The sequence below is a fragment of the Taurulus bubalis genome (assembly GCF_910589615.1).
Source record: "Taurulus bubalis genome assembly, chromosome: 3".
Classification (NCBI taxonomy): Eukaryota; Metazoa; Chordata; class Actinopteri; order Perciformes; family Cottidae; genus Taurulus; species Taurulus bubalis.
This window is the reverse complement of record NC_136591.1, coordinates 16,369,342-16,379,175: the sequence shown is the minus strand read 5'-3', so window position 1 is coordinate 16,379,175 and position 9,834 is coordinate 16,369,342. Positions and strand designations below refer to the sequence as shown.

General features: G+C 40.7%; 1 protein-coding gene across 2 annotated transcripts in view; it reads right to left on the bottom strand.

The window, feature by feature from the left end:
- Nucleotides 1–750: 750 nt before the first annotated feature.
- camk2d1 (calcium/calmodulin-dependent protein kinase (CaM kinase) II delta 1) overlaps nucleotides 751–9,834 on the bottom strand; it is a gene marked incomplete at its 3' end in the record, with an annotated part of 69,374 nt that continues 60,290 nt past the window's right edge. The window contains exons 15-18 of one of the 2 annotated variants that reach the window (XM_079214948.1): nucleotides 3,924–3,999; nucleotides 3,741–3,835; nucleotides 2,744–2,972; nucleotides 751–2,165 (exon numbers count right to left, since the gene is read on the bottom strand). In XM_079214948.1, coding sequence (XP_079071074.1) covers nucleotides 2,162–2,165; nucleotides 2,744–2,972; nucleotides 3,741–3,835; nucleotides 3,924–3,999 — 404 coding nt within the window. Of the gene's footprint in view, nucleotides 2,166–2,739; nucleotides 2,973–3,740; nucleotides 3,836–3,923; nucleotides 4,000–9,834 lie in introns of those variants that run through there. The other variant, XM_079214949.1, reaches the window with a different exon arrangement.

Genomic DNA, 9,834 nt, shown 5'->3' with positions numbered 1-9,834 from the left:
TGAGGTTATATAGAAAATTCATTAGTACACAGCTCTATTGTGGGCGACTGTGGTTCAGTGGTGAGCAGGGTCACCCTTCAATCAGAGGATCGGTGGTTTGATCCCCAGCTAGCCACATTGACATGGGCTAGTGGAGCTAGCCACTTAAACCCAAATGTCTCCCGTAGCTGTTCTACAGTGTATGGATGTGGGTGTGTGAATCCCTTGGAACCTTAGCTCCTCCCATCAGTGTATGAAAGTGCTTTGAGTGGTCGAAAGACTAGAACAGATCTATACAGGCCCATGTACCTTTATATTAAGAGGCAATATTCATATGAAGAAATCTTCTCTGAGGGATTTTATTTTAATGTATTTATAACTGAACATAGACTGAAGTGGACATAGTCACCCATTGGTTTGTGGACTACTGCTTCAAAGACCCAAGAATGACCATATTTGGACAAGAGTGTTGAGCTGGGAAAGAGCGAGGCCCCCGGTACCATTAGCATTAGAAATGCTAACAGCTTGCTTGGTTAGTAAGGTGCATCCGTAATACATCTAAATTGGGATAATATTTGGGATGCTAATTATAGCTTGCTAAAAACAAGCTGGCTTGTTTGCGCTCAGGTTTGTACTTACTGCAAAAACATCAGATTCCTGAGAGTCACACACACACACACACACACACACACACACACACACACACACACACACACACACACACACACACACACACACACAGTTAAAGAAGAGCAAACCATTTCCTTTGGCTTATATCACACTTTTTATTTGATATTTCTTAAACATACATCTTGTCCCATCATGGTAACATTACATTATACACCAGTGTCCCGTCACCAATTTCAATGCATCTTAGACAGATAAAAACAAAGTGTGGTGTGTGAGGGAAGAATGTCATTCACAAAATAATGCAAACAGTTTTAAAAGCAAAAAAATCTAAAATTCCTTTCCACAAATGTAATCCTCAGTGGACACCCTGTGACTTTATCTCAAACCTTGCCTGTGCTTTGATTCTGGCATTTATTTTCTCATTAGTTATATATTCACAGCATCCTAATCTGAAGTGTATTAAACATGAACCTTAAAATATGTATCTGCAAGTGATGCAAACAATCCCCTTTCCCTTTTTTAACAGTGTGGATGAAATAGCCTAAAAGAGTAACATAACAAGAACTAGAATGGTGATTTCCTGCCTAGTAATTCCAGCTAAAAATGTAATTCCCTCCCTATAAAAAATGAATGGATAACTTGTGCTGTAAAACATTGGCATCCACCAGTCGGGCATAGAATAAAGGTGGGACTCAACAAGGAGGAAAGGGCTTAAACCAAAACATTAATAATGACAAGTGGAAGGACAGGTATCAACATCACAATATCAAAAGTAAACACAACAAAGTAGCTGATAAAAATCACATCAATAATTCCTTACTGTATGAAAATATGATTCGACTGGAAAGAGTCGCCGAATGGTTTTGAAGAATTGTATGCATGTCGTCTATACATTCTATTATAAGACTCTTCTCACATGCTGCCTGTGGTTCAAAGTTAAACATGTTTCAATGATTTTCCTTATAAAACATGAAGATAAAATTCCTAGTAAACATACTTGGTGCCAGTGGCGAACCAGAAAATTGTAAAACCAGAGAGAGCGATTCACATCAACTACCAAAACGTATACGCCACCAAAACAAAAGCAAGCTTGTGCCCGACCTTTAAGAGATGGCAATTCTGAAAGGAGTAAAAAGCAGATGTGTGATATATTGGTCATTGTGCCAAAAGGCAAAAACATCACAACAGCTCAATATGTGCACTATTCAAATGAAAAACTGTCAATACCTGATGACTGGAAGTTTCACATATTTCACCAGGCAAATTTAAATGAATTAACTCGATCATCTGTTTCTATTTTAAACATATGCATCTAAAAAACTCCCATGATGAACACCACACTCTCACTACAAAATGATATTGTCAAGACTTGACATTTTCCCCTTCTTTTTTTTTCAACATATACAATAATTGCAGTCCAGCAGTGACAATATGTAAACAACACACTGAGAGGGCGGAGCTCTAGCTAGTGTGGGCAGAGATTGGCTGAGGGATTTGACGGAAACTTGGTAGGTGGGGTCTGTTTGTCTGTTGTAGGCTGGAGGGTGTCCTCTCAACTGAAACACAAATCCCAGCTGGATTAATTAAAGATAAAAAGCAACTCCAGAAAATATACATGCTTGACATAATATGACTTGACATTTGTACTCGTGCACGTAATGATATTTAAAGTACAGATGGCAGAAGAAGCCATGGATGCAATCAATGTCATGACTGCAATTGATTATTATTTTACGCAAACAATGAAGCATGTGTGATATGGTTGAAATCTTTGCAATAGGCACGTAAATGGACCTTGAGTTTGGACCTTTCCAAGGTGAGGAATGAACTGTCAAGCTAAGTCAACATTTAGGATAAATACTGATTATTTCTTAAAGTTCAAAGTGGAGTGCAATCACTCTACTTCACATTGTTCGCCAATTAATATGTTTACAATCTATATGCTTTACATAATATTCACTACATATTTCTGGTGTCATTTCAACAGCAAATTAAAGCAAGCAGATCAGGGAAAATATAGCTACAATAATAAGTACACTTAATATATGTATAAAAAAAAATATTAAGCAGTCAACAGAATGGTATATAGACCAATGAAACCCATCCGACATTACTGGAAGTAAAGTGGGCTTACTTGGCGGGCACGGTGGGCGAGCCAGAGCGGTGGAAGTGGATGTTCTGCCACTTGCTGTCGCGGCGGTGCCAGATGCGTGTCTCCTCTGACTGCATGGTGCGAGGCATGCCGCTGCCGTCCATGTACTGGGTGAGGCGGATGTAGGCGATGCAGGCGGCCTCGTCCCCGATCAGGTGCACATGGGGGTTGAGCAGGATGGTGTGGATAGGCTGCTTCCCCTTGGACAGAGCTGCAGAAGGGGAGAAAACATGGGGATCAGTCAAACTCTATTCAGACTTAATGTGACCGCTCATCGGACCAGGGCTCAACAATCTAGTGGAAGTAGCTAGAGAAGAGCCCTCTGGGTCCTCCTCAGCACCGATTGGGCTCTCCGGAGGAGATGGTGCAGGAAAGACAAAGTTCTTGAGATGAAGTGCAAGCGAGTATTTCAATTCAAGTTTAGTTATGTGCAGTTAAAGGATGTGGGGAAAAGGCCTTATTAATTCACTTAAATAAAGATTAAACATGAAAATGAACTTTGGTCTTTGTTGTTATTTGATAGCCGCTAATAAATAAATATATACAACTGTATCGGGGATGTACACATTTTTGTTAAACAAATGTTTTTAAAAATAAAAATAAGAAAGTTTGAAATGAAAAAATACTTTTTACTAAGAAGTTCTGATCCTGTGTCACAATAATCACTAGTTTTGAAATCAAAATGCTCAAACTGTGGGGTTGTTAAAAACAATCCGACTAATCTAAGAAGATTTTTCTACATTTTTCTACACCGAGCACCACAAATGCAAATCAATGCGCCTCCATTATACTGAGGGGGAAGAAAGAAATCTGAGATATCTCAAAAGTTGAACAAATAAAAGCAAAACGGTTGGCATAGATAGATACCACAAGAGTTAAATGATACACTTTGTGCTAATACTTTCATGGTCAATCTAAGAATTCACTATTTAATGATAGTAACATCACAAACATAGAAGCAACACAACCAACTCTTTACCATTCTCAAAGTAGAAGCGGTGGAAGTCGGTGCCCTCCACCAAGTTGCCCAAGGCCTCAGGCTCAAAAGACGTGAGGCCGGGATCACAAATCTTTCTGGAATACATACACAGATCTATCAGTCACAGAAAGGTTTGACCTGACAGATATTTGAGGTGAAATAAATGGTAATAGCTGAACTCACGTGTAGGCTTCAAAGTCTCCATTGTTGATGGCCTCAATCAGCTGCTCGGTGACTTTAATGATCTCCTGCTTACGAGCTGAGAGACAGAGACAAAGAGAAGGAGATCTTAGATTAGATGGAAACAACCTCTGATCAATATGAAAAGAAGCACAAATTAAAGTTAAAAATGGAACTGATCATGAGACAAAGTGGACCCCAAAAAAATCACAACATCCAGGGAGTGAGCTTCACACACAGAAATACACGTAGAAAAGGCTGGTATGAAGTTGATCAGTTAGTCAGACGGTCCAAAATACGACAACATCAACATTACCTTTCATGCTAAGTAGGTGAGCTAGGAAACAATGAATGGAAAGAAGAAATGCTGTTGGTGGATTGCTAAAAAGAAAAGTACACCACGACTGGCATTTACTCGAGGGAGACAACATAATGGAGTCCCACGCACACACACACACACACACACACACACACGCATACACACACACGCACACACACACACACACACACACACACACACACACACAGTCAATTTTTACCTTCAACCTCTTGAAGTCCACTGTGGTTGCCGGCTACCTGAACACTGACGCTAACACTAACAGGCGGCTGTGTAAGCTGTGCTCTGGCTGTCTGAAGCGACAGTATGAGCATAAAGCTGAGGACAGAAAGGTGGAACATGCTTCCTGGTGAACAAGCAGCTCAGCATCAGACGTGCTGGCTACCACCAGGATACCCTCCTCTGATTGGCTGTTCCTATAAAGCCTGACCAGCTGAAGTAATGCGGTGGACTTTACTCGGCAAATAGAGACTTTGTCCTGAACAGGTTTACGGAGGCTACCTGTTTGCTAATGAGGCCACATGAGGCCAAAATGGGCCTTTTACTAACGTTTTATGAAATTGCACAATTATTTGGATGATGCTTTTCCAAACTTTATTCCAACATTCACACACATAAGGAGCATGTAGTATGTGCAGAGGGGACTTTGGACTGCTTGAACTGTACACAAGGAGCCTTAATCCGGTTTGCTTGGTGTTCAAAACCAAGTGTGGATGAGGAAACTACAGCAACTACATTTATTCCAGTAATATAGCTCTAACAGAAATAAAGTACCATACTTTTGTTGATCTTTTCCGAGGTTTTATAGTTCTTACTGAAGGAGCATCGTGTAATACCCAACTCCCTATCAGCTCTTATGGTACAAGTGGTTTAACAAGACCAGGAAGAAGGGGGCGGGGCTAGCTGGTAGCCATCTCTACGAACACAATACACAACGTCTACACTGTAACCGTTTCACGTTTGGTTCATAAGGCAAGGCAAGTGTATTTGTAAAGCACATTTCAACAACAAGGCGATTCAAAGTGCTTCACATAAAACATAAAAAGCATCAACACATCGTCTGCTTGAATGACATATCCTATTTTCCAAATATTACTGGGTATATTCCATAGCACAAAAACACCAATATTGCCAAATTTGTATAATTTATTAATATTAATAGAATTTTTATAATTAATAATATTATAACATTTTTTCTTTGGTGGCTCAAGGTGGGTGGGGCCAGGCCCCATTGCCCTCTATTGGCCGGCCGCAACTGCCTCTAACCCCTGATATATTCTTCAGGTGATAGTTTTTTTGTAAGTGTCTTGATATGGCTGTTCAGGTTGAGGTCTGAATCCATAACTACACCTAGATTTCTGGCTTGGTTTGAGGTTTTTAACATCAGTGATTGAAGTCGAGCGCTCACTTTTAATCGTTCGTCCGTTGGGACCAAAAACAATTACTTCTGTTTTATCTTTATTCAATTTAAGAACATTCTGGCACACCCAGTTGTTGATTTCTTCAATGCATTTAGCCAGCCCTTGTATGGGACTATAGTCACCCGGGGATATAGTTATGTAGATTTGTGTGTCGTCTGCATAATTATGACAACATACTTTGTTGCTTTTCCTAATCTGTTGAACAGAATAACCTTTGAGATGCTACCTGGATCTTCATGTGAATGAAACGTCCTCAAAAGGCAGACGAGCCACATGGCGTACCAGGAGATTAAATCCCATTCTATTGCTAAATAGCCTGTTCTGGATTCCTTGAGTTCTAGTCATCTTTTGTTGTCCCTCAGACCTTTTGATGGATCCTAAACCACCTGTACTTCTAGTCCACCCTTGTTGAAATGGTATTAAAGCCCTGAGATATCATGACTGCTGGGACATTTCTCTCCTCTGAGCAATGAAGCAAATCTCATCATAACCATCTGTTTCCTTAAAGCTCCGGTCATTTTTTCTTCAATTTGGAATCTGAGCTATTTGTCTTCAACAATAGATTTATTTTATATTATTATCAGCTTTTCCAAAACGATAACTCTGAACAGACCAGGGCCAGGTTGGACCTGACCAGGAGTCCATATAGGGCATATGCCATGCAGCTAATTTCTTTAATTGATCTTTAAATCCTTCATATGAAACTCTCCCAAACTGAACCCATAACCTGTGAGGAGGTTCAGACGATGGCTCATTCTACTGATCACTAACCAAAAGGGATTAGATCGATACCGGGGAGTAGTGACAGCCTCTGACCAGTGAGGGGCGCTGTGACACAGAAGACACAGTGATGAGATGTGGCCCGTGTGGAAATATTAGTCAGAGAAAAGTATTTTTAATGCAATACCGTAGTGCCAACTTTTTTCAGAGCAAAGGACATTTTAAAAATGGAATATGTAAAATGTGAGCTGAGCCACTTAAAGTTAGCAGCAGAGTTAAGGCGACCTCGTCCAGGAGCCTGGAGCTAAATACACAATGTTTTCTAAATTTAGAGACATGTACAATTCTACTTCTTACACTTGTGAATACCACCAGTGAGGGCAAAATGAGGGAAGCTTGCAGTTTCTTCCCCAGTACTGAGACAAGGACTTACACTGGGAGTCGTTGCGGCCCAGGCTGGGCAGGGGCCCCTGCGTGGGGGTGTGATGGGGGCCACGATGGCATGTGGTGGGGTGATCAGAGCAAAAGACCAGAAAGGAAGACGTGAGGAAGAGGAGCAGATAGGCAGCCACCAGTGCCCACAAGATGTACTGGCAGCACTCCTCACCACTGGGCCAAACACTGGGAGAGTACCAGCAAAAGGAGGAGGAGGAGGAGGATAAGGAGGAGGACGAGGAGGAGGAGGAAGGCCTGTGAGAGGTGAACTGGTTTAAGTGCTTAAGGTGATAGATGTGGGGACTGGAGGAGTGTGCTGAGATGAAACAGGTACAGAGGAAGATGAAGGAAGGAAATGTGGACGGTCCAAATGGACGAAGCAGGAATGCCAGAAAAACATGAAATGGAGAAAACAAAAGATGAAATGGAGAATAAATGAAAAGCATGCAGGAAATGCCAGTGTGACAGATTATGTGAACATGTTCAGGGATGTGAATGTGTTATAATAACTATAGAAATAGTTTTGGTCAGTGAGGTGGAAAGATCAATATCGGCTCCATGTCTGCACCTGTGTGTACCAACAGGAAGTAGCTTTATTGTCAAAGTTGATAAGAGCAACATGTTAACACAAATAAACATTAGCATTCATTTGGACTCCTGTTTCCATCAAACCATGAATAATATGATAATCTTTCAATTATTGTGGGCCTTTTAGGAGGTTCTCCAGCCGACAAACTCATCACCCTTTCAGACAGCAGCAGCGTCACAGAGCAGACAGAGACACAAGGTCATCACTTCTTCATTTGAACCTATTACACATTTGGCTGAAATTGTCATAATTATCCTATCTCATGTTGAGTTATGGGTCACCCACATTCTACTCAGTTCATTCTTGAGTCCCTCAAGGTGTTCTTGATGTACGTACGGACAACCGGAACACGTAATGTCTCCTGATGTTTGCTCTAAAATAGACAAAAACAACAATACCAAAGCTTTAATCTATCTTTTCCTTAAGAGCTGGGGGATACGGCCAAAATCACCATTTGGTAATTTCCTATCTCGGTCACAATATATATCATGATTTAGCACGATTTCTGGTAATGATAAGAATGGATAGTCTGTTTGAAATAACCATATAGATAAGGAAAACGGGAAAAGCCTGTTTTTATATAGTCTTGTGCAAAATAAATACTTGAGAAACAAAAAGTACCCTTTTCTCATTTAATTAAAAAAGTAAGTACAAAAAGAGAGTAACGGTTTCAAGTCAAATCATAGTATGAAAATAAAACATTTGACTGGTATCTAAAATGTAAAGTTTGATGAAAAAATCTGATATTCTGAAAGATCTGATTCAGTGTGTGCTTGCTATTATCAATTTAGATGATGCAATTGTGTATCACAATATCTCAATGTGATCAAGATATGATTTAATTTAAATAATAAACTATATTAAATTATCACCCAGCCCTAATGAAATCACCTGCTGCGTACGTTGCTGCCTCCACCTTCCAGCCAAACAAATACTGCCCAATGGAGAGGAAATGAGACTCGAAGCCATCAACCATCCATCATTCAGATCGGTGCAAAGGAGTCCCAATGAAGAAATAACAACACTATCTTCATTGGAAGCGACAGCTTCTCCACAAAGAGCTTCCTGCTGCCATCACAAAGGATGTCAAGAGGAAAATCCTCCGCTAATTTCACAAAGATTTCTAAGCCTCTTTTGTGGGCTGAGGTTCCAATTGAGGTCACGAACACCAGAGAATAATGGAATAATAGCAGAATACATGAGGAGGAAATAATGCCTTCCTCGGGAAAAAAGTGAACAGATGCTACTGAACACCATCATAAGTACAGATAGCAGTGTAGAGCTATTTTAATCACATTAAAAATTAATAATAATGACGCCCATTGGACAGGACAGTACAGGTCTTGTGTATGTACTGCATGTGTGGGAGGAGCACATATGCCACACGCACGCACACACACACACACACACACACACACCAGGGAAAGATGTGAATTTGAGGAGCCTCAGGAAGTCAGAAAATGCTCAAAGGATAAACAATTTTACAAAATGTTCAAACTGTGGAGAGATTCAAATCTCATTTGCCCCACATTCTCTGTTCTAGCAAAAACACAGACGGAGAGACACACAATCACAAATCCATTCCCCTCTCTGGACTAGAACACGTATCTCTAATGAGCACTTCACTGAACTCAAGCACAAAGGTCCTTCTCTGTGTTGTACTGGACTCTGGTGACCCTATCAGGGTCTGCCTGCTCTCACCTACAGAATGCTGGTCCCATAGCCACCTCAAGTCTACTTTGAGTTCAGGTTTTGTTGTATTGAAATCCAACTGTGACTTAAATCGTGATGAGTGACACTTGCACAGCGCTTTTATACGAGTATCTAATATAGCCTTAATATTTGCCTGATTATCTAGTTGTTAACACTGTTAATATCAATGTTTTATCTGGCAATACCACCATTGTTATTTGTGAGCTTTCACTACCTTTACATCTAATTCCTGATATCCACATGCCTCTAGAACTGTAGAAGTGAGTTCAGGTTAACGACAAGTCCGGTCAGGACATTAAATCAAGTTTTTCCTGATCCGATGCGAGGTCCTGGGACAGGGATGTCGTATGTGTACAGATTGTAAAGCCCTCTGCGGAGAATTTGTGATTTTGGGCTATACAAAATAAACTGAATTGAAGTGAATTGAATATCATCGGCAGGCGGGACTTCCAGTTCTGGTATTTCCCTTGCTCACCATAGTGTGACTGACCTCAGCACATGTAGCTAACGGCGTGCGGCTAAAGGTTTCCACTTGTGCTACTTTGGTTCAGCATGGACAGTATCGTGTATTCTGCTTGTGGCTGCGTTTACCCAACAGTGTTTTAGCAGGAATACACAAATCCTTACAGCCCTGATTCACATCGTAATCCATTTCACCTGTTTGTTCATTTAAAGTACCACAAACAGGGCTTCACTAGA